This window comes from Catharus ustulatus, chromosome 3, assembly GCF_009819885.2.
Source record: "Catharus ustulatus isolate bCatUst1 chromosome 3, bCatUst1.pri.v2, whole genome shotgun sequence".
Classification (NCBI taxonomy): domain Eukaryota; kingdom Metazoa; phylum Chordata; class Aves; order Passeriformes; family Turdidae; genus Catharus; species Catharus ustulatus.
Genome location: NC_046223.1, coordinates 40,832,809 through 40,857,674, shown reverse-complemented (window position 1 = coordinate 40,857,674; position 24,866 = coordinate 40,832,809). Strand labels below are relative to the sequence as shown.

General features: G+C 36.2%; 1 protein-coding gene across 5 annotated transcripts in view; it reads left to right on the top strand.

The window, feature by feature from the left end:
* PDE10A (phosphodiesterase 10A) overlaps positions 1-24,866 on the top strand; it is a 352,930-nt gene that overhangs the window by 302,947 nt on the left and 25,117 nt on the right. For all 5 annotated transcript variants that reach the window (XM_033055156.2, XM_033055154.2, XM_033055155.1 and 2 more), the window contains 9 exons: positions 6,071-6,211; positions 8,615-8,770; positions 11,407-11,457; positions 13,278-13,336; positions 15,941-15,992; positions 19,532-19,674; positions 21,831-21,923; positions 22,507-22,693; positions 24,060-24,202. In XM_033055156.2, the coding sequence (XP_032911047.1) occupies positions 6,071-6,211; positions 8,615-8,770; positions 11,407-11,457; positions 13,278-13,336; positions 15,941-15,992; positions 19,532-19,674; positions 21,831-21,923; positions 22,507-22,693; positions 24,060-24,202 (1,025 nt within the window). The remainder of the gene's footprint in view (positions 1-6,070; positions 6,212-8,614; positions 8,771-11,406; positions 11,458-13,277; positions 13,337-15,940; positions 15,993-19,531; positions 19,675-21,830; positions 21,924-22,506; positions 22,694-24,059; positions 24,203-24,866) is intronic.

Sequence of the window (24,866 nt, the reverse complement as noted above, 5' to 3'; positions counted from 1 at the left end):
AGGGCAGTTGATGACGCTGAGAAACATTCTAGGGTTTTCAGTGAATTTGAAGGTAAAAATGTGTCTGCAATAATCATTGCTGCATCAAAAAATACACTTATGTATATAGCACAAACAGAACTTTAGCCCTAGTGTAAAGTATTTTTCCTTTTTCTCTCTCCACTGCTAAAGCCACAGATGGAATAACGGCTCATTTAAACAATGCACTTTCAGAAAAAAATAGAATTGGAGGAACTGAAGGGAGTTCAGGAGATAACAGAGAGAATGGTCAGGAAACAAAAGAAGTGGTTTTGTTTAGTCTATATAAAAGAAAGATGAGGGATGAAGATATGCCTGGATAAAGCAGAGAGGAAGGGAATTGCCTCCAACACCTATGGTGTGTAGGGCAAGCAGTAGTGTGCTTGACTTGGCATTGGGAAAACTTCCTCAGTTGTGGCTGTAATGATGCATGACAGTCTGTTGCTTGTGCATGCTCAGGGATCCTCATCCCTTGAGGAGTGTTTGGGGCCTGTTCAGTGTCTTTCAGAAAAATGCTTAGATGACCATGCCTTAAAAATTGAAGGGATGATAGAGAGGTATGTCAACTTGGATTTTTGTGTCAATGAACTGCTATAACTCTCATATGGTTTTTTTGTGTAAATCAACTGGAAAGTTTCCAGGAGTGAAGTGCAGTTAAAAATTTGATACCATTCATATATATTCAACATATAACCCACCCCCGTCCCCCACAAAAAACAAACCTAATCAAACTGCTAGTAGTTCTACAGTAAGTGCATCATCTTCATTTCACAAGTATCCAACATTTGTGCCCACTATGTGGCTTAAAATTGCAAATCTCCTGTCTAGTACACTGTGATGTATTGCTTAGTTAGAAGTAGTTGTATGAAAAGAAGAAATGACTGTTTTGTGAAATGATGATGATGATGAATACATATATGCAGTTTAAATCAAATCCTGGCAAACTTTATGTAGTTGGTTGAATGGTTTCTAGTTTTTGTGCAATGGGATATGGTGTTGTGCTGGATTCCAACAAACTACATACAACAGTGACTAGAAAATAGTATCAATTATATCTGTGGTTGTCCTCTTTGTCAGAGGAGCCAAAGATTGAAATCATTGAAAACTGCAGGTATTTCTTCATGCTGTATGAATGTCTGTCAAGAGCTGAGAATGCTATTGTGTTATGAGAACTAGCTGCTGCTACTCATGTTTTCTTGGGATTTTAATCTGCTGTCTCTGTCAAGCATTAGATTTTTCAATAGAAAAACCAACAATGGGACAAAGTTATGCCAGCATGACAAGATGAACATGAGTAATTATTCGTGTGCATGCTCTTAGCTGTTGGAAATGACAAGTGAAGAAGGTTTTTTCAACCACAGTAAGAGATTCAAGATAAATTACTTAATTTTATTAGACTGAGTGCATAGCACCAAGTAAAGAGCGCAAAAACCCATGGTATTAAGTTTTATTGACTATATACTGATCTTGTTATGTGTCTAAAAGCTTGGTGGGTTTGTATGTGAATTGAGAATGTTGTCATCTTTGTATCTCTTAAGAAATAGTTACAGTGCATCATTCTGCATTTCTGTAGACTAGCAGGCTTGTTAATACATTAGTATTTAAAAAAGATAATAGAGAATACTAAAAGATATTAGAGAGTGCCTAAGAAACATGGGGTCATAGAATAAAATCATAGTATCTTTTAAGTTGGAAAAAACTTTGAGATCGTTGAGTCCAACTATATAGCTTAACACCACCAAGATGAAACCGTGAATTTTGAATATTTGTCTGTGTTCACCAGTGTTTAAACATTTGTTAGGGTCATAATTTATTTTGGACTTTTTGTTTTGCTTCAGTTTGTTTTTTTAAGAACCTCTTGATCTCTATGTTTGTGCTAGGTCATTAGTGGATCCCAAACCACACTTCCATCCATCAAAACTAATAGGAATTTTTTGGCGGTGGACTATATAAAACTGAATTAGGTGATTAAACTAGGAGGGGAGGAATAATTTTGGAGATTTTAGACCCAACCAGAACAATCTGTGCTGTCACAGAAGGAAGGAAAATTCCTCACGCGCTCTAGGGTTACAGCAAGGCACAGGAATTTCTTGATGTCAAACTTTAGTGTTCCTCTGCCTACTACATCTTAAGAATGAAGTTCATCACCATCTAGAACTTGTTGTAAGAATATTGTTAATGAGGTGGTTGAGACTGATGTAGGAAAGGAGTTTCTGTCTTTGTCTGGAGGGAGGGTATACAGATCAAAATTGGGAATTGCAGAGTCCAGTGGCCTGCCAGGTGGCAGAATGTCTGAACCTGGAAACTTCTAAAGGATTCTCTCTCCAAGCCAATGTTTGTCCTTTTGGTAGTTTTTCCGATCCAGACTGAATCACCCCTTTTGGTTGCCTTCTCTCTCATCAGCGGTAGAGATCCCTAATCCTCGTTCTACACTAGTTATCTTTTATTACTTAGGTTTTGCCTGGAGAGAGACAGGACATTGCACTATCAGAAAAGAGCTATTTGTATTTTTCCCTTTCTTATACTGACTAAGAGGCTCCCTGCAAGTGATAATAGCGGCAAAAGAGTCTGTGAGCAGTGCACAAGCATCCTGCTGTCTCCTCAACCTTTTCCTTTTGCTGCATCGTGAGTTATCAGCATAGTATTTGGTGAATCAGAGATCCTAAAATTCTCATATTTGTTTTTTTTATTGCCTGTATCTTGGTTAACTTGTGGATGAAGATGCACTGATTTCATATTTTGATAATTAGTCATTGTTCATTATCATTACCATAAATACAAACTCTTTTTTGAAGTAAAATATTCAGACCAACTGAGAAAATGCAAGTTAATTTGAAACGGCCCAATCTATTAATTTCTGCACTTACTTGCAAAGCTGTATCCAATTTATCTGATGTCTATATGGACACACTCCTAGCTACCCTTTGAGCTAGTGGAAGATTATTGGAAAGTACCTGTGCAAATTAAAAGAATGCTGGAGTCATTCACAGTTGGAAGAAAGTAGGTGAGCCCCAAATTTTATCATTACTGCAGTACATTTTATAAGTATTTTCTTAAGCAAAAGAGAAAGTTAAATGTGAGCTGGATAGGGGATGTGAAAAACCTGTTTTTTGAGTGTGATAATTTTACCATAAAGCTGTGTCTGTGCAGTGCCTCAGAGATCATTTCAGTAACATACCGTAGTGGAGCAGAGAGCAGTTTACTTTGTTTTGTTTGGCTGACCTTGCCATTGATGACTTGTATTTGAGACATTTCTACATAATTAATTTGCAATAAACATTTAAACTCATTCAGATTTAAATTAATCAAATATGGAATGTATGAACACTCATAGCAATTTATTAGGTGTATGTATAAAGTCAGTGTGGAATGGTAGAAGCTTATGGATTAATTTCAGCTTATACATGGTTAGGAGAAAAACTGCCTTTCTTTTTAATTGTGCTGCATGCTCAGGGTAAGATTATCAGTTGTTCTGCACAGTCATTTCTACCTCTACAGTCAGGAGAATTAGTGGCAAATTTAGAAACTATTGGGTAGTTAGAAGAGTTTTTCGATCACTGTGACCCCTTAGCCACAGGTTTGCAACTTTCCATAGAAGCAGAATGGGACTGCTTCTGCAAAACTCTTTTTTGGAGAATCTGGAAGTAAAATATAATGTTCACAAACTTTTTCCAGCATAAGGAAACTTGTTCACTGTATGGTGTTAGCAACACAGGGGTTTACCAGACAAAATGATACACAAGGATACAGGAAAGACTGTGCTGGTGAAAGCAGCCTTTGCAGGCAATATTTCATGGTGTCAACACAGGTTTTTGACCATTGAAGGTTTTAGTGAAGGTGTGAGAAGTGATTTCTTTGCTTTCTGGTGCAAGTGGCTGTTTGGTTTTCTTCCTTTTTTTTCTTGATTTGAGAAGCTCTTTCTGAGAGGAGAAAGATTCATGCATTGTTTTGTGTTTAGTGCTGGGTGTGACTCAAGAGTTGAGTGTGGAAAACCACATTTTATACACATAATTTGAACATCACAGTTCTTTGCTAATCATAATGCATTGCTACCTTGGCAAAAAGAATCAAATATGTCTTAAGTATATAAGAATGGCGTGAATAGAAGTGTTATTCTTTGGCATCTTTGGTAAAATCAACTTTGGTCTCCAATGTCCTATTGATTTTGTATCATTCCACTGCTTGGACTACATCAATCAGACTTGAAGCATTGTGTTGCATCTCTGCATTTTGCAGTACTTTGCAACAGAAACCACCTTTGCAGTTTTGAACACATTATAACATTACTGTTCCTATTGCAAGTGGGATTCCTATTAAAATAGTAAATCTTAAGCATATAGAATAGCAAATCAGACTTCTGTAAAGATATGTTTTAGTATTTCTATGCCCTTTATATTTTACTACCTTTTTTATTTTTTGAGAAATATTTTATACCAGAACACTGATTTAAATAAAGATATGTTATTTCTTTAGTTTTATTAGAATAATGTACTTTTTTTAGATCATGGGGTGCTTTTCTTGGCTATGTTATGTAAAATGTTCTTCTTCATTCTATTTAAGTGCATGTAAAAACATGAACTAGAGCTTATGAAGGCAAGCAACTGTGAAAATTAAGTTATCATTTAAAAATTATAAGTATCTTTATTAGATTATAAGCAAGTAAGAATAAATGGAGCTTTTTATGCTGGTAGATTGAGTAGGGTTGTTCTGACAGATTCAATGTATTGATTTAATGTTTTTTTGTTGTTTGGATGTTGCTTTTTTTAAAAATTAAACTTTTGGAATTCATATGGAAAATAAACATTCTGATTTTTCAAGTGTATCTTACTTCTAGCAGCCACACTTACAACAAGTTGTGAGGATAAATGGGTTTGAAGAATAAGGTTCAGGTTTAGGATAAGAATAAAGAGAAAATTCCATGATTTCATGTCATTGTACTGTAATGTAAGACATCAAAATGGAGTAAATAATCTGAATATTCAGCAGGTCAAGTCCATGGAAGAAACATCTTTCCTTTCACCTTAAAAAATACTTGTCAGTGCTAAAAAACATCTGGGGCAGCTCTATTTTTTTATTATTTTTAAGACAGTTTAATTTTCATCTGTACCACATATTAGCAAATGAATTACTTGATGGAAAACTCACTTTCTTGTCTTGCTGAGTTTTTTTGGACTGACTTTCTGTTTAAGAATACTCAGTTGTTGTTTTTTTCAGAATCTTGAGTGTTTTTCTTTTCAGCTTACTAAATACCCTAATGGTTGGACTACTGATTCTCTCCTTGGATAGACTTCACTCTTGTTTTGGCTATGAATTTCAATACTATTTATTGACCTTTCTTTTCCCCCCTCAGCATAAAGTCCCAACTTTCTCTTTCCAAAATGCTGGTAATATGTTACAGCTAAGGTATCTTCATCACTGCAAGAGTACCTTCATATGGTGCATAATATTGCATCTCTTTAGTTTCTGAACATTTCAATGTGGGTTTTTTTTGGAATTGTTTAGTACAAATGTTTTATAACAGACCATGCATGTTTGTAAAGAAATGAGAATTATGAGAGGATGCACCTCACATCATCACTTTATTTTCTAGAGCTGATAGTAGATGCTACATTTTCACATGCAAATTTCACCTGTAATAATCCATGCTAGAAAAGAGCTCCTGTCTCATTGCAGCCCTAATGAAAGCAAATTCTGAGAGTAAAATTAATCAGCAGCAAAACCTCTGACCATTCTTAAGAGGAATGCTAGTAATATATTGTGGTGTGGCATTGTCATCTATCTCTGGTAGTATATAACAAGAAATTTAAATATAAATATAATATAGATATAAATAATAACCGATTTTAGTCACCTACTGTTCTCCACAGGAGTTGTCCAGGAGTTACCTGGATGACTTTAAACCGGGACTTTCTAAGATCTCAGAAGAATTATGTGAAGTTTGTTCAAGTTTTTGTCTATATTCTACATAGGTTGTGCAGTAACTGTAAAAGTAATCATGCTTTCTAATTGCTTTTTTTTCCTTTCTTTCTCTTTTTTTTTTCCTTCTAACTAGAGTCTGTGTGTATTTACACCACCAGGAGCTAAAGAAGGACACCCACGACTCATTCCTGCAGGGCCCATTGCACATGGCACTACAGTATCAGCTTATGTAGCCAGATCCAGGAAAACGTTGTTAGTAGAAGATATTCTGGGGGTAAAAAGCTTTCTCTTTTTAATTAGATGATTGCAGCATGCTCTTAGAATGAATGTTTTGATGATGAAATGTTTATTGAGATGAATGTTTAGTGACAGAATTTACACCTGTCTTGATACCGGGAAAACAAATCTGAGTTTGGATTAGCTGATGGAATAATTTCAGAATATTTAATTTATTTCTAACTTTAAAGGTTTGGGTGTTTTTCACTTTGGGTTTGGGTTATTTTAACTTTTTTTTTAGCTGTCAGGTAAAGGACATGATGGCACCACAGTCACTTGGAAAAAACAACCGATCGAAACTCCTGAGGTCGTCTTGGTCTTCAAATATTAACCCCGAACAAGAAGACTTTAATATAGTCAATCAAATTTGAAAATTTGATATAATTTTAATACAGGGCTCACTCTGGCAAGAATGTCAGTCAGAATTCTGGTTATTAAGCAGGATTTTAATCTCTGCATACTCTAATGTGAAGCTAGAATACTGATAGTATCAGTAGACCTACGTGAAAAGTGCACTAATGTAACTGATATCAAAATTCAAGCCTTTTCCTGTAATAGGAGTTGGAAATTCCTAAAGTGATATTCCAATAATTATTGGCACTCTGTATGTCTGTCTATTTAATTTTTTTAAGCACTTCATCCTCTACTTGCGTCTATGCAATTTTATGAAGTTGGTATTTAAACTGTACTTTGTGTGAACATTTATGGTTATGAGAACACTAAGGAAGTTTACATTCTCTTCTCTCTTCAGTATTTCCTATGTTTCCAAGTTCTGTCCAGAATAACAATTTTTGGATACTTTGACTGAAAAAAAAAAAAAAATTGGACATTGCTGCCTCTACTTTTGAAATTATTTGTTAAAAATATGTATGATCTTAGTTGGGCAATCCTGGATATAAACAAATACCAGATGCCTAATGTGAGTACACTTAAATAGAGCCACAAAACCAAAAGGCAAAAACTGCTTTCCCTGTAGTAATAGTCAGTGCTTCCTACTCACCCTGGAGTATTAAGAAGTTATGTGTTGGTATTTTTTATCAGTTAAATGAAGGGTTTAAATTGTTACTGGTAATTTCCAATTAATATCATGATATCCTCACACACAAGAGTTCTGTGTTTTGATTTTACATTTTTAGTAAAATCATGGGGTTAGTGAGGAGGAGTTTTGAGCTTTTTTGTTGATTTAATATCAGTGATTCATTGACCAAACAGCAAGATTCATTTTGGTGAGATGGTTTTCCTTCATGTGATTTTAGGAGCTTCTCAACTGCAAAAGGGAAACACGTGCAGGTAGACTTGGCAGCCCTTTTTTGTGGGAGGACAGAACTAAAAAGAGAAAGCAGAAGGCTCGTGTTTCAAAGTGCTTCCCACTCTCTTTTGTCTGTCATTTGTTCAAATTGATTGTCATCTTAGTAATTAAGGTAGAGATTACTTGGTGTTTTCTTTGAGAAGTGAGAGATTTTGATCAGCCTTGAAGGGGTGTCTGTCTTGCCTAAGCACAGCCTGCAGAGAACATCGGGTGAGAATCAGGTACTGAGAGACTCTGACGTGCAACCAAGTGGGTCTTGCACACTTGGCACTGGGCAGTGGCTGCCTTACTAACTGTGACATCCAGGTGCTTTCTTAGCTCTACCTGAGTTTTCCTATATGGGGAAGTGAAGCTATAAAGCCTTGAACATTCCCTGTGAGGATTGAGAGTAATGTATTTGGGCCTTTTATAGTAGCTGGTCGGATTATTTTAATGTTTGTTTCTGTGTCTTTTGCATCAGTTTATTTAGGATGCACAAGCAAAGGAAGAAGATGCTTCCTCTCGTGTAATTTTTTGGGAACACTTTTTCCTCCTCAAGAGCTGGTTGAGGATTATAGTTGCATAACCTAAAGCCTTAGGCTCAAGTTTGAATCTTTGTTTTCTTGCAAGCACTGTTGTCTGCTCTTTAATACTGATATCTTAGCAGCCCACTTTGTGATTGAAAATTCTTTGAGGTTTTTTGGAGGGAAGGATGGTGGGGTGGTGGTGTTGCTTGTTTAGGTTTTTATTTAATCTGGACTGGCATTAGTTATAAAGTGCTGTTTTTGCTGCAGTGAGATTAGAAAAAAAAAAATATATAAACAAACCCAAAACTGGGTGTAATATCACAGCTAATTCTGACTTTGCATCAGTAAGGTTATCTGTATATGTATATTAATATCTGTATATTAATGCTGAGACTTTAAAGTTACATTTTTTTAGTGGACATCTTAAAACTGTGTATGAATTATGCTGAGAGCCGACTTTTATTCAATTTTGTAATTTTCCTGCAGATTTGTTCAGATAAGAGGGGTAAGGAAAACATCACTACATCTTTCCTGTTACTGTCTTATCAGATTTTACATTTTATCAGATTATGTTTGCGTTTTCTAGGATGAGCGATTTCCCAAAGGTACTGGACTGGAGTCGGGGACCCGTATCCAGTCTGTTCTGTGTTTGCCAATTGTCACAGCGATTGGTGACCTGATTGGTATCCTGGAGCTTTACCGTCACTGGGGCAAAGAAGCCTTCCACCACAGTCACCAAGAGGTGAGCTCGTGTGCCCACGTCCTCATGATGATCAGGACTTCACTGTCCCTCCCCCCACTCCAAACTTCCTTCTCTCGCCCTTCTCATGAGTTTATACCTTTTTCATGCTTGCTTTTTGCTCTTATTAAAAAAAGAAAGTAGGTGCTGATTTTTATTTTCAGTCAGTGGAGGTATACAATGTACAAGTACAGGGACACATGAATAATTTTACCTTGTGTTCCTTTGCAGATAAACAGATTAAAGGTTTCTTTATCGATTATAAACTCAATACAGAATTGTTAGAGAAGTTAACACAGGGCACATAAATGAAATGTAAATGTAAATCAAACATGAAAACTCAAAATCACTTCATATAAAAAAAGAAAATGCTCAGTTATCCTGATTCTCAATCTTAAATTTCCAGTACAGCTTTATTTTACATTGTTGTAAGTTATAAAAATTTTAGTTTCCTTTTTGCTGTGGTTCTCACAGAATGAGCCCTATTGCAAAACAGTGCTGCGATGTTATAGCAACAGTTTATCAAGTCTCAGTGCTAGGTCTCTCAGGAGGAGAAGTGATTTTGCTTTAAATCATACATGAAGCAAAAGAGATTTTGATATTTTCATTCATATTTTTACTGCCACACTCTCTCTAGCACCAAGATGTGTCTGTCTAGGTGGTATTTCCAGTATCCAGGTATCCAGGTAGTCCCTCCAGAATTCCTTGCAACAGGAGGACAAGGGATGCTGTGTGCTGAGTTTTTATGGTTTCCTGGTTTCTTTCTAGGTTGATAACCATGTGCTGGTTTTGGGTCAGGCGTTTCTTTAACTTTTAGGAGCTGATAGCTTTTGTCTCTCTCTAGCCTGTCCCTCTCTAAGTTATCAGGGTCACTGTCCTTTGCGTTCTGACTTAGATGTCCTTAGAAACTGTGTATAGAAATGCTGGTACCTGGATGGCCTGCCAGTCTAGGTGACACTCGTAAAGCTCTCTTCCGCTTTTTTTAACTTCTGATGCTTCCCTATCCAGATATTCCCATTCATCCTTATCTTCCCCTTTCCATGACTGTTCTGCATGCATGATTAGAGAATCATGTAAGTACTGTGTAGCTGCATTGTCCATACATGTCCATTTGTCAACCTGAAGTTAGGAGGTGTTAGCCAAATACAAATGGATTTGAAAATGGAGCAGGTGTGGCAAAGGCTGTTGCTGTACTAAAAGTGTTCAAAGTGCGTCTTTGCTCTCATGTCAAGGTGAGGCCATTAAGGTGTCTCTGATGTAAAGATGAATTTCTCTCTGTGCTGTTCCCCAGAGAAGGGAACCTGGACACAAAGTTAGGACAAAATGGAATGATAATAGCCAGGTGTATTGTCTTGACAGTAGCATGAGATTCACCGTGGTGCAGTTTAGCTGTACGGAACAGGAATTATTTGTGTGAAAAGGATAGAAGGTATTCAGGCAAGAAATACTAAAACTAGTCCTCCCAAAGAAGGGAAACAGCAGCAGTATTTGTCAAGTGTATATTTTGTTTTATCCATAAGCTAAGTACCCTAGCATGCATCTGATGTATATATTAGTTGGGTAGTCGATGCCACTTCAGCTTGTTGTCACAACTTGTATTTTTTCAGCAGAAGACAGAGGTCAGGGTAGGGGACTAGTAGTGGTGCCACTGTCCTTGCTCAGAGAACAAGGAACAGGCATTCATACAAAACCAGGCTTCATTAATTCTGTAGCCTACACAAAACATATCTAATTTTTAAAGTTGTCCTATTACATTAATCAATCTATAATTCAGATCTCAAATATGCATTGTTTTGTGAAAATATCAATGTTTTATGTTACATGAAATAGCTTCTATAGCTAATGTTCTACTTGGAAAAGACTGGATGCTAAATGAAAGTATTTTATTAGTAAATTAAAAATATTTCAAGGCCACTTTTTGAGTGTTCTAAAGCATTCTTTTCATTTTCAGTTTTCAGAAAGCCTTTGGATGCCATTAGGAATTTTTATGAAATGTGTGCAAAGTGTTCTGTTTGAAAATATAAAATAAAAAAAATACCTTAGGAGGGTATGCAAAAGCTGACCTCTTGTGCTTCAGTTCCCTGTGTTCCTATAAAGCTCCTGTGCTTCAAGGACAGGAGATTATGCATGGTAGCACATCATAGTTAGCTGCAGTTTACATGACATTTGTTTGAAATGTTGCCTGGAAACTGTCATACTTCAAACACTTGAGCTGAGGGATCAGGTCTGGTTCTTCTGCCACCAAAACAATAATGAAAGAAACAGTGCTTGTTTACAGCTGGAAGTAGCTATTGCTGAAGAGATACAGCTCCAGAAAGCTGTTAAGGCATATTTTACTTGTATGTCAGATGCCTTTCAACAGTGTAATTTTTTAAAGCCCTCAGCTTATGAGATGTTTGTATTGATGTTGTATTTCTGAGCTGATGGGCACCCAATTCTGCTTCTGAAAACCATTGGTAAGCTCAAGAATTGAAAGTACACTGAGACTTCTGCAAAATAACTGTCTTCTCTTAAATTGTTACTGCCTATCTAAAACAGCTCAGTCAATTTACTTAGCAGGTAGATAGAGAAAAGAGGCCTGTCACTGATGTGCAGTTTTCAAAGTTTCTTCAGAGAGAGTTTATTCTCTTTTGTTGCAGGTTGCAACAGCAAATCTTGCATGGGCTTCAGTAGCAATACATCAAGTACAAGTAAGTGTGAGTGTTTTTTTAATTTTTTCATTGTGTAACTGTCTTCCAGAACTTGTTTAGTAGGATCATGGATTGTGATCAGATTTAAGTGGAGACCATTGCTACAGCATTGACTAAAGCCCCTTCCTTGAACCTGGAAAAATATGCTAACATTTTTGGTGTTGAACTAGTTTTCCTCACTTGCAATCATAGATCAAATAACAAACAATATATGTACTAAAGGAAAGAAATTTGAACAAAGTAGTTAAATAATGATTAAAGCAGATTTATCATAACAACTTTGCAGGGTTGTTTTGTTTTCCTTGTGGAAAGGTAACTTCTAGGCTAACTGGTTGCTTTCCTCCTGCCTTAGTATTCAGTTTGAAATTATGAAGTGTTGCTAGCAAAGCCTATTTTAAGCCATCCTCACTAGCTGCTTCATGGTCCTGTAACTACTGTCACTAAGGATGCTTCATGCTGTCCGTAGCTGGGTGCCTAATGGAGCTTCACACAGTGTCGAGCTGCTCTAGCAAACCCCAGCAGCTTTGCTAATAGGTTTTGTTACTTCAACTAGCAGAAGATAGTAACACTGCAACTAAACATATTCTCTCAACTCAGAGAAGATGCTAAAATAGATTCTTCTGTCAACTCCCAGGAAGAAATTCATGACATTCTGTTTTTTCAAGGTGCTTTTTGTACACTCGTCAGAAGATGTGCAGAAAACTTCCTGCTTTTGTCTTCGAGGCTCTAATCTTTTCTGCCTCGGTGCTGGAAGTCACTGACTTTGGGGTGGTCATTCATATCTAGGCAGTTAGCTGGCGCAGACTATTGAACACTAGTAGAATTGCAATCGCATGCGGTTGTAGCTTCACCTTCCTTTACTGACAAGTCTTTCGCATCTAACAAAACACAACAAGGAAAGTTAAGTTCAGGATTGTGCATTGATCATTTTTATTTCTCTTCCTTCTTCTAAGCAGAAGGCTTGCTCTTCCCAAGTTTTTTGCATGAGAAGAATGCAAGAGTTTTGATCTGGCATTTTGTATCTGCATTGCACAGATGAAAGATACTGCTAATTCAAAGTGATATTTTTGTGGATATAATATGTACAAGCAATAGAGGCTGGTTTTACTTTTGGCCTCAGTGCTTGCTCTGCTAATACACAGACCTACAGTTGTGCTTCAGATACAGACTATGCAAATAGGTGAAGTAAAGATACAGTTGAAAGCTTTGCTTCATCTAACGTTTTGCTTCTAAAAAGAAGCATGCATACTCTTCTCTGTATTCATATTCATGCTGATTTCTCCCTAAGTTGAGCATATATCATCTGTTGCTTAGCTTAGTTAAACTTGCCTGATGTCAGTCTACAGTTGTGTCTATATGCTACTTTGCAGCCTGGAATAAAACTGGTAAAAATGTGATAAGGGAGAAGGGAAACAAAATATTTGACATTCTCAGAAGATTTGAGGGTCTGGATAAGGAGATGTTCATTCCATAATCACAGTCAGTGACAGCCTTTGAGACAGCATGAACAAGTGTAAAAACCAACAGTTTTCAGTGAGTCTTAGGATAGATTTTACTTGTGTTTCACAGTTTTAACTCAGAAGCAAGATAGCTAAGATTGAAACCCAGCACACAAATTCAGCTGTAATTTTATACAACACTGTAGCATATAAGTAGACATATATAGATAGATAGATGTACACACACACACAAGTACTGTTATTTTTTTTTCATACAAATTTAATTAAATTACATTTTCATACAAATTAAATGTAAGGGACTTCATTTTCCCTCTGATATCAGTGTTCTGGAGCAAATGGTTCTATGATCTGTGCTTCCAGGTGTGCCGGGGCCTTGCCAAGCAGACTGAACTGAATGACTTCTTGCTTGATGTATCGAAGTAAGTGTGATTTGCAAGATATTCTCATGAGTTTTTGATGAGCTTTTCTAGTGTGGCTCTTCCAATCTACCTGTGTTCACTCAATAGCAGTAGTGGAAGTTACTCACTGTAGCTCACAAGCAGGGGCAAAGGCACACTTCTGAAAGTGGGCAAACTTCAGGGACAAGAACAAGTGCTATATGTGGCAGTGAAGTATGTATACCTTTCATAATTTTGTTTTTGGTGCTGGTGCAGATGAAAATGTGACATTCATTTATACCCTATAGAGTTTATGTATTCTTGTGGTCTTTTGTAGGGATTTTTCTGCTCTTTTCCCACCTCTCTTCCGTCAGAGTTAAATGTGGCTATTTTTGAGAAGTGGTAGATAGGCTTGGTGTCTCATGGCAATTTTAGAAGGCTTGAAAGAACTTTACAGAAAGTTATTTAGTGTGCTTCAGCTTCCCCTATTCTCACAACAATTTTTTGGACATGAATGCACATATTCCTAAATATATGGACTTCAGAGTTAAATCCTTGAACAATCAGGGCTGTCACTTGGTTTCTCTTCCCCTACATTTTCTGAAGGCTCTATTTTAATTTTCTAAGACTTTTGCTACATGTAATATGTTTGCTTTTAATTTCTTGTCACTATAAGGCAAGATTAATTTGAAAGCACAGAAAGAGTGTGCAAGCTTGAGCTTACACTTGCAAAATCAGTTTTGTATCTTAGGTGATCTACTCTTCCTTCATCTCTTTTTGTTTGTCATTGCTATTAGGATCTTTAAATAGGAAAGATAACCAATAAATTAAAAGATAAACTGGAGCTGTACTTTTGGTAAATCAGTCTGGAGTGCTTAACAGCGCTTTATGAAACTAACTGGTAGAAGAATTTCAAAGTGCATCACAAAGTAGTGATGGTACTGTGGAAAAATGAGATGTCTTAGATTTTTGCTGCAAACACTTGTGTGTGTCTTGATGAAAATTCTCAAACTGATGGAATTAGAGGATGTTCAAGATTCCTATGCCATTGCTCAGGAATGTAGACAGCCAAACTGACCCAGCTGGAAGGGAGAGTAATAAACCGCAGGGAGGAGTCTGGCCCTTGCAAGGAGGGCAAGCTGGTTGTAGCCAGATGTTTTTCTGAGTTTTTTTCCTCAGGATGACCTTCTTTAATTTCAGCATAATTCAGAGCATGCCTCCCAAAGGGCACTCTTACCAAGTCTTGCACCATTATATTCCTTTCCAGAGTGCTTTTATTTTACTAACATCCATACTGAACTAGTTTACCGAAAAACTATATTAATCTACTCATATTGATGGACTGGCAATTTATTCTCGGACTGGTGTAGTATGAGATTGTTTTAAAGATCTTTGTAGTTCTTTTAGATTTTTAAGATAAAAATGACAATAAATACTGCAAATATTTATTATACCTTTCTATAAGAAAATAATTTTCATGCAGCATTATCAGTTGCTAGAGTATTTTAGTTTCAACAAAAATAGTCTGTGTTTTAAGGCACAAAACTTGAATATCATTTAATCATATCTTTATGAACTTTATGTAGGCAAAGACTTGTATCAGCAAGAAAATAATTAGTTTCCTCTTGGAAATGGTCTGTATCTTTTAACATGGAAGGAGAACTTCTTTTTAAGTGAGGAAATTGTTAGTGTACAATGTCACTGGGACATGTTCTGTAACATTTTAGAAAGGGCAGAGTATGTAGTGCTCCACCTCTTCATGTCCCTGACGATGTAAGACCAGTGTATTATGTACCTCCTTTCCACTAGACCCAAACAGAACTGAGCTGTGTGTGTATTCAAGGCCACGGGACAATGCCTTTTGTCTGCTGGGAACATTGTAATCCAAGGGTTATTAATACTCGGCATGTGGAAGATTTAGCTTTCTTTTACTAATAAGTTTGACCTTTATCTTTCAATGTTCTTGACTGTCCTTGAACAGTTACCACTTTGCTGTGAAACTGAGATTCTTTCTAATTATTTTTTATTTTTTAAGTTACATGATCATTCCCTTTCCTCAACTCAACCAGAGTTAATAGAGAAGACCCATTAAGAGTTTCTGAAATAGTTGCCTTTTAGCTAGTGTTAAGGATTGGATAAGATGATGTGGATTTTGCTGCAGTATGTACTTTTATTCAGTTCTCAGAGCATATCATGGGTAAGCCTAATAAGATATTTTGATATTTTGAAAGAAATTGATTTTTTGTTGTTGTTTTCTACTTCTTTTCTTTTCCTTTTTACTTCTACTTTTAAAATTTTCAGTGTGTTAGAGGTGCCAAAGCATTTTGATGCATTCTTGGTGTTGCTCAGCAGGAGCCTATTCAGTTCACAGCAGGCAATATTTGGTAGTCTTTTTCTACAGAGAAAATTCTATGTATAGTAAAGAATATTCTCAATTCTCTAGAATAATGGCTTCAGGGAACAGAGCTAGGACAATTTCTTAATACCCTTGTGCTGTATCAAGCCAGTCGGTGAGTTTCAAGGTGCAGTGGATTGTCTTCACCTTTTCTGGCTCTATGTTAAGTTGTAGGGAAACAAGAGCCCCAACACCCATTTAAGAAGTGTTTGTCTAAATGCCAATGTTTACTGACTTCTCTTTTTCTGCAGAACATATTTTGATAATATAGTTGCAATAGATTCTCTACTTGAACATATAATGGTAAGTTATCTTTTTCACTTCCAAGTTTATTAGTTGTAGTTATTAAAGCCCTTCATTCTCCTTCCCTTGAAGACATTGTCATTGAGATATACCAGTTGTTTGTAGTGAACACATAATACAAACAGTATAAACGTGTCTACACAGAAAAGTTGGTAAAGGATAGCTTGATTTGCCATTTTTGCAACAACTTCCACTCACAGCTTCTATAAGGAATGAAACATGACTCTGAACCAAATAGTTACTATTGTGTTCTGAGAAAATTTGAAAATTGTGACAGAAAGGCTTCTGGTTTTCTTTTTAATTCAGCATGTTCTATTGATTCCTTTTTCCTAAATTCAATTTGCTACATGCTGCAAAACACTGCTGAAGAAGTTACTGTCTGTAGCAAGGGATAGAGTTCAAAAATTACTCCTAGGGTATTTTTTCCAGTTGCTGAATGAGATGTGTAAGACCTTGGAAAAACTACAACCATAACTACAGTGACAGTCAACATCTTATAGAAACCACTAAAGCCAAGTGGTTAGTTATTCCCTTTAATTCGTTAATTAGTTATTTCAAAGTACTGTTCAGAAGAAGTTTGATTTTATAAATCAATTTTGAATTCAGAGTTATTTCCTGAATAGTGTTAACAAATGTGCATGAACTGGTTGTTCATAATATGTTTTGAGTGTTGGATGTGTCAATTATACTTTTTAGCTTTATGCACATTCATTGCATTCTTCAGTTCTTTTTCCTGGGTGTAAACCTGAATCAGGTCTGTGATACCATGATTTAAAATTTTCACATTCAAAAAATTACTTTCCGACAGTACTCTGATACATGCCTGCCTTCAAAATGAGATTTTTAGTGAGACTATTCAAAGACAGCGATGTTAGAATGCAAACAACATTAAAGTGGTTTTATTTGGAAACATGAATTAGTAATGGAAAATATTCTACAGTGTTCGTGTTATTCTAGTTAGTACACAGTCAAGAATTCTCCACATAGGACACATTTCTGAACATTGACTTTTCCAGTTTAAATGAACCTCTTAAAAATAGCTTAGCATTTAAAAGAACTGGTATAACATAACATATGGCATTGAGAACAAATATTGATATTCTTCCCTGTTCTTCCCTGTGAGTAGAGATCTGGTGCAAAACACAATTGGCAGTAAAATACACTTACTCTTTCATCATATTTTCCAACACTTGGCCGCACCATGATTCTGTATTTTAACCTGTGTAATGTTTCATACTCAGCTTCCTTTTAAGCTGTAGCTGTTGTCTCTTTCTTGAGCCAATTAGCTGAATTATGTTTGTACATTTATTGCCATTTTATAGGAGTGTCATTTTATTATTATATGGCTTATTCTGTGTCTTATTGTAGGAAAAGACCAGAACTCAGTTTCACCTCACTAATTCACCCTTTGGTGATTGCACTTACGGTTTGATTTTTTTCCTGCAATACTAAAAAAAAAAAAAAAGTGTGGTTTTTTCCATTATTTTGATTTTTGTTTTCATCAAAATCTCTCAGCAAAGCTAGTGATATAAGGGTGGTTTTTAATGTAAATGCAAGAAAGGGAGGTAAAAGTTCAAGTTGCCTTACAAGTTTTCTTGCCCATATGCTTGAGTAGTTACAAGCAGCTTGTGGAAAAGGTGGTCCCTGGCTTCCCTATTGACAGTGCAGATCATAATTGTTGTACTGATATTCTCTTGCAACCAATGGTCAGGATATGAGAAAGGGATTTAGAGATGTAAAACTCTCTTATCCCATTAACTTTTTCAAAATTAGTACTGTTTAAGTAATCATTTTTGTAAAGCATGAGTCGTGACCAAGGTAAGTTCTTGAGTCATAGGTATTAAACCACAAAAGATTAATTGTATAAAATCAACATTGTGCTGTAGATTTTACAAAGAAATCCGATACAGTATCTGAATAGAAGCATTTAGTGAACCCCTTGTCCTTTTGGCAGTTTCTGTTCACTCTCTTTTGAGCAAGTGAGTAAGCAGTCCAAGTGGTTAAGATCTTTAAATTTCTTAATCCTCTAAGGGGGAAAAATTGTACAAATCCTTACCTCTTAGATTGCAGTCTCCCTGACTTTTCTGTTCTAATGGATTAAATGGAGTAGAAGATAACAGAATCTTCCTGAATTGACTGACAGATTCAGCTTGCATGGGAGAACTCTCCAAGTTATGGACTTGGGCTAGATGGTATCTGTGCAGTTCCCCTCACATGGCATAGAACTAGAATCTCTCAGCAAATGATTTTTTCATTTCATACGTATTTTTTTTTTCTGCCGAGGTGTAACATTTGTCCATTTGCTTCAGTATGAAGTGAAGTACTTTATTGTTTTATTTTTATTTCTGGAAGACAAGAGAGAAGGGGTGGGGGAGATCATTCATATGTAAGTCTTGTGACTCCTTAAAACATGCCAACTGCATGCATTGCACACTATTAGCCTCTTTCTGTAACTGAACGACTAGGTAGGTGCTATAGATAAAGTGGAGAGAGATCCACCTCAGATCATACTCTACCAAGCAGTTACTGTACTTTCTGAGCAAAGAAGCAGCACAGGAGGTTTATCTGAATTGGATAGAGCATGTTCTTGTGCCTGTATTTTGGCATCTGAACATAGTGATCCTTGTTTGATTTCTGTCTTACTTTTTCCTCTTTTTCTCAGAAAGACTATTGTATGTCTGACAAATACTGCAGTGAGGGGCTGCTGTGTTCCCACGACAAGATTCTGTTCTGACAGTCAGTGCTTCTGGGAGTTATTTTTGCTGAGATACAACTATCTTTGTTGGTTCAAAGTAAGATAGAGACAATGCAAGTCTGTTGCTGTACTGTGGTAGTTCCTTGGCTGGTACCTTTGGGCTTTGGTTAGTTCATGCCCAATTTCTAAGTCTCAGCTCTTGTGCAAGTACTGTCCCTAACACGGGGAGGCTGCAACCATTTCCTATCCCTCTGCACAGGGCAATCTCTACCTCTAACGCTAGAATCACAGTGTCACAGAATATTTCTGACTTGGAAGGGACCCACAAGGATCATTTGGTCATTGTGGTGTATTACAGGCGCTTAGCTTTTTTAGAAGCAAACACTAGCCTCTCTGTTATGGCTGTCTTTTCTAGATATTAAATACCAATATATTTGCATTGAAGATGAAGACAAAATTTTTCTTGGGTCCTGCTCTAACTTGTCTATTTAAAATCAAGTAAAAATGAATAGCATCTAAACATGTACCGGGAGGAAAGGTACTATTTTGGAAAACCTTGAAAAACAATTAAATGGGAAAGTCTGTTTTCTTTTTGGAAACTTTCAAGTCTTTGAAGATAATCTTGCATTTCTTGAGGACAACACTAAAATTTACATAGAAAATGTTGAATTCAAGATTTTTACTTTTGAATTGCATTCTAAAAGACTGCTTCTTCAAACAGATTTCCTTATTGGAGAGCTTCTCAAAACTTTTATCATAAAGAGATGTATGTTTTTTATCAGGTAAATGGCTGGAAATAATCCAACTCATGACCATTAACTCTAGTTTTGTTTTCTGTCTGTAGATATATGCAAAAAACCTGGTGAATGCAGATAGGTGTGCACTCTTCCAGGTTGACCACAAAAATAAGGAGCTGTATTCAGACCTTTTTGATATCGGAGAAGAAAATGATGGAAAACCTGTCTTCAAGAAGACCAAAGAAATAAGGTAAGAATAGCTAGCAGAAGAGTGCAGTTTCATTATAACTATGGATGTGCAGGCATTTTATTACCCAGTTTCTGTGCCTATCTGCAGGTACCCTGACAATACTTGTCATACTGTGATATCATTCCCACCAGGACCCGCCTCCAGAAGGTAGTACTTCTGGGAATGACATTGCAGTGCCATCGAAACAGCGTCTCTGAAGCTATAACGTCACTCCTGGAAATGCCGTCTTCCGGAGGCGGTCCTTTTGGAAATCATGTTGGGAAAAAAACAGAGGTGTTCTGAGGTAGGTAAAGGTGCAGGTAATAGTGCACCTAATCCGTAGTCTGCCAGTTTGGGACTTTTTTTCCCAAGAGGGTTCCCAAGAGGAATTAAAATTTGTGTCATTCAAGCACATCCAAAGCAAGGAAATTGCAATTTGTACTTCTTATGGATGGATTAGGCAAATGTAGAATTGAGTATGGATTGGTCATTGGTTTTGAAGATTTCAAGCTCAGTAATTTAATTTTACTTTTCTCATGAGAATTTAGCTTTTCAAACTTTTAATTGTGTTACTGAAAAATGCTTGAAGTGGTGAATTTGAAAATGTATATTGTCTGGTAATGACTAGAAAGGATTCTCTGACTAAAAGTTATGTGTATTTCTGCTTCATGTCACAGGTACCTAATTTTTATGGTTATACACTTTTTTAATGTCAGAAGCTCAACAACAAAGTAAATATAGGTTTTCACTTTTCAAAAATTATGAATCCCTAATAGATCCAGACTAAGATTTTCAAAGGCACACAGGTTTCAGATTTTCAGCTTCTTAAAAGTAAAGAAATGTATGACTAAGTATCCTGTACTAAAATTTTCCTAAAATATTCAGCGTTGATTTTTATCAGAACTTTTTTCATTTCCTCCTTATACTTGTAAAGTTCTGGGCCGGTATGAGATGTGATTCATGTCTTCACTAAGACTCCTTTAGACAAACTTACTCCCACTTACCATTGTGTGAGTGAGAATGGAAGGAGTCAAAATTGGTGCAATTTGCGTACTGACAAGCAAGGAGGTGGTGTAAATTAAAGCTGGTCTGCTTTAACATGCACTTTCCTACTCTTTCTTGATAATTGTTTTTCTTGCTTACATCTTTCTATCTTTTCTGTATGTTATTAAAATGTTGATTCTAAGTGCAAGGGTGTGAGCCATTTCACAGGTACTGTATACTGAAAGTGAAGCGCAACTTAAATATCTGTAAGAAAGTGACACTGAGTGAGTCATCAGGAAGAAACCTTAAGTTGGTGTGATGTACCTATCATAAGCAACAGAAAAATCTAACTTAAAGTCAGGTGTGCAGGGTGAAATCCTGACGGCTTTATCACTAACTTCAATACCAGGCACCAGGGTACTATCAGGGTACATTTAGACTTCAAAGCATTCCAAGAACGATTCTTTTCATGTGTTTTTCTCCATAAATTTTCTTCTGCTTTTATGTCATAACTGCTTTATGTTGGAATATTGAAAATTATTTACTCACGAGACAGACGTACAGATTTTTCTGATACAATTTAGGAATATATTTGTTGGGTTTAACTTTTGTGGTGATTAAGGGATACAGTTAGTACCATGGCGTTGTTTGATTGTCATGAAACAACGTAGTCATTCCCATGTCTACATGGCAAATGCATATAATGTTTTGCTATGAAACCAGTGTAAATTGGTCTTTTTCCAAAATTTTGTTACCAAATCTATACGTGTACATCACCTAAAGAAGCAGGTTCAAATGTTGCCTTTGTTGTGTCTAAAAAAGCAATGAATATGTAAAAGCCATAATAAAATCAATACCTCTGAAGTGTAAACACAAGTCTCAGATTCTGTATGAATGTTATGTTTCTTAGGGATAACCCCCTGGGTTATTAAAAATTTTAAAATTTGTCACAAAAAAGGTCATGTAATGGCATGTTTTGTATTAAACTATGTAGCTATATAAAATGTGTTTAGAAAGTACCTGTTAGGATGTGCTTTTTGCTTTATTATGTGCTACTAGTTGTTGTAAGATTTTTCTCCTAAAAGCAAGGAAATGGTGCTGGTTGGGAACACCCATTACTGTGCCCAAGACAGACTCCACTAGAAAAATGTATTTTCCATATTTTGGCTAATACACATTTTTATTTTCTCCAGATTTTCTATAGAAAAAGGAATAGCTGGTCAAGTGGCAAGAACAGGAGAAGTCCTTAACATCCCTGATGCCTATGCAGACCCACGCTTTAACAGGTAGGCTGCTCTTCACTGGAGGGGAAGATAGCTCATCAAACCTCTTACATAAAATTGCTACTTACATTTCTTACTGAGATGTATTCATGGACCTGTGGTCCTCTGACAAGGAGGTAACTTGTAGATGATTATGAAATGCCTTAGCCATCAGAGGTACTTTTAAGATAAAAATAAAAGTATTATTTTTATCAAATATTAATATATTGGAGGAAAATTTGGTTAGATTGTTGCCAATTTTTACTATCAGTCTCCCTGAAGTCTCATTAGTTTCAGGGGAGAAAAAACAGTTTGCTAACAAATAACATGCCTAAGAATACCGAAGTGTTTTTTAACTCTGCATTTGAGGCAATAGTAATTATTTGTCTTGCAAATGGACAATAAAGGATTAATAAGTTCTTTCTAAGTATGACACAGTACATAAAAATATTTGAGGGTTTTGAGGGTGAAATCCTTGCAGGTACTAATCAGGTCTACTTGTAAATGATTCAGTATGTTGTACATCAACTTTTCTGAGAATCAAGGAATAGAGATCCATTGATGTTAACTCTTTTCTCCTCTTGCTTTCTCCTTTATGGCTCTCCAGAGAAGTAGACCTCTACACAGGCTACACAACCAGAAACATCCTGTGCATGCCTATTGTGAGCCGAGGAAGTGTAATAGGTGTTGTGCAGATGGTGAACAAAATAAGTGGAAGTGCCTTCTCTAAAACTGATGAGAACAACTTTAAAATGTTTGCAGTCTTTTGTGCTTTAGCCTTACACTGTGCTAATGTAAGTTTTATTTACAGTTTTGTAAGTTATAATGAGAATGCTTAAGTATTTCGATGTTATGTACTATTAAAATGATTTATAAGTCTGTTTCATTGAATTAACATTGCATTCCTTGGTGAATAATCCTATTTTAAGAGGATGACGGGGATTTCATTTGAAATAACCATACTCTGGATATATCAACTTTGTGTCACTAAACTGAGAGAGCAAGCTCTGGAATGTGAATATCTGTCTTCCCTTTTCCACTAAAAAGTGTGATTCTTATTTACTTTTATGAATTCAGATTGCATTTTATAAATTTAATTGGGGAATGGAGATATGATATCTATTATCTCAATTCCAGATTCTTAATACTCAAAGATCAATTTTTACACTTATATGCTGTGGTATATACTTATAATTATCCATGCTTCTGGATAAGAGTGGGTAGCTATTTTTGTCCTCAAACCCTTTATCATCTCAAAATTTACTATGCCTCTAGGAAACATAAGCAGTGTAATGATCCTTACTATGCAAGTATAGAAATGCAATACAGTAAAAATGCAATGCAGAGGAACTGAGTTATGTTCATGGGAAGTAAGATAAAATACAATGCCAGTTAAACCTGGTGATTTGCATTAAGTAATTTTACCATTATCATCCCAGTGGTACACTGGGGCAGCAGATTTTATTACTAGGTGCCTCAAGTTGTTTCGCTTGGGTCGAGGCAGTTAAGGATGGCCTGCATATAAATTACCCTCAGGACTATGCACACTCAGTAGTGTGTGAGTTCACTACTTTTAGATGGTGAATGTTACCATTCAGGGCTTACTGCTCCAGAGGATTGTTTGACTAGTACATTGTTATCTCTTCACTTGTTTGCAAGCCATGCTGTATCTGAACCTCTCAGTAATTAACTGTACTTATTTTTCATACTGAATACTAATGTAGGTATGATAAACAGCCCACATACTTTTTACTGTGCATAGACAGCAGTAATTTGTACCAATTTTATCGATTTCATACTGTGGCAGAAAATATGAATTGTGTCCTGTTACAGGTTTTCTCTCTGTTAGAATTTTGCAAGGAACTTAGTTTTTGACTCCTGAATGTGGATTGCTTTTCTTGGGAGAGCTCACATGCAGTTAAGTCAGCTGAGCCTTAGATATTTACCCAAGTGGGTAGATGAAGAATAATGTGATAGAAGGCCTGGTTTCCCAGAAGTACTGAAATCAATGTAATCTGTCACTTTTCTAATGTGTGAAGTTGTGCAGCCAAAAGCTATCAGTTATGCTAATGTATATTGTAATAATCACTGCTTGAATACAGGAAATAATTTTTTTTCTTTATTAAAATTCCACATTCATGCATTACTTCTCTTTTTCAGATGTACCACAGAATTCGTCATTCAGAGTGTATTTACCGTGTAACGATGGAGAAGCTATCCTACCACAGTGTTTGTACAGCGGAAGAGTGGCAAAACCTCATGCACTGTACACTGCCTCCACATATTTATAAAGAAATTGAACTGTAAGTATTTTTCTAAGCTAGCAGTAGTAGTATGTAGCCCGTTAATTTTTTTTCCTTATTTGTAGTGGAGTTTTTTGAGGAAGCACTTTATTATTGAACTTCAGCGATATCATGGTGCTTTTATCTCTGGCTTTCTTATACTTAGCTATACTTAATGACCGGTGAACAAAATTTATCCATCAAAGATATAAAATTATACATACTCAGAATTTTTCCACCAGCAGGGGTAGATACAGAGGTTGGTTTAAACATTAGATTTTTTACCTAGGGTTTGTAGAGATGACCTTTAATTCTTATAGTCTCAATTCACTGTCAGCTCAGAGTCAGAGAGGAAGCCAAACTTGGAACATCAGTACTTAGGACCAAGTGCATGATCTCAATTCCTCTGGATATGTTTTAGAATTAAACGTATATCTCCCACCTCATTCCTGGATTTTTTTTTTTTTGTTATTGTGTGTGTTTTTTAGGTTTGGTTTTGGGGAAGGGGGTGTGTAGAGGGGGCGTTTGTTTTTTTTTGGAAGTTTTGAATATGGATGTGTGCTTGTGTGATGCATCTGCTTGTGTTTATTGAAGAAGGGGAAAATGATAATTCAGGGTTACAAACCCCAGGTGCTAGAGGGTAGAGGTGCAGCCTAGCTTTGGAGGAGGACTTCACATCCAGCCT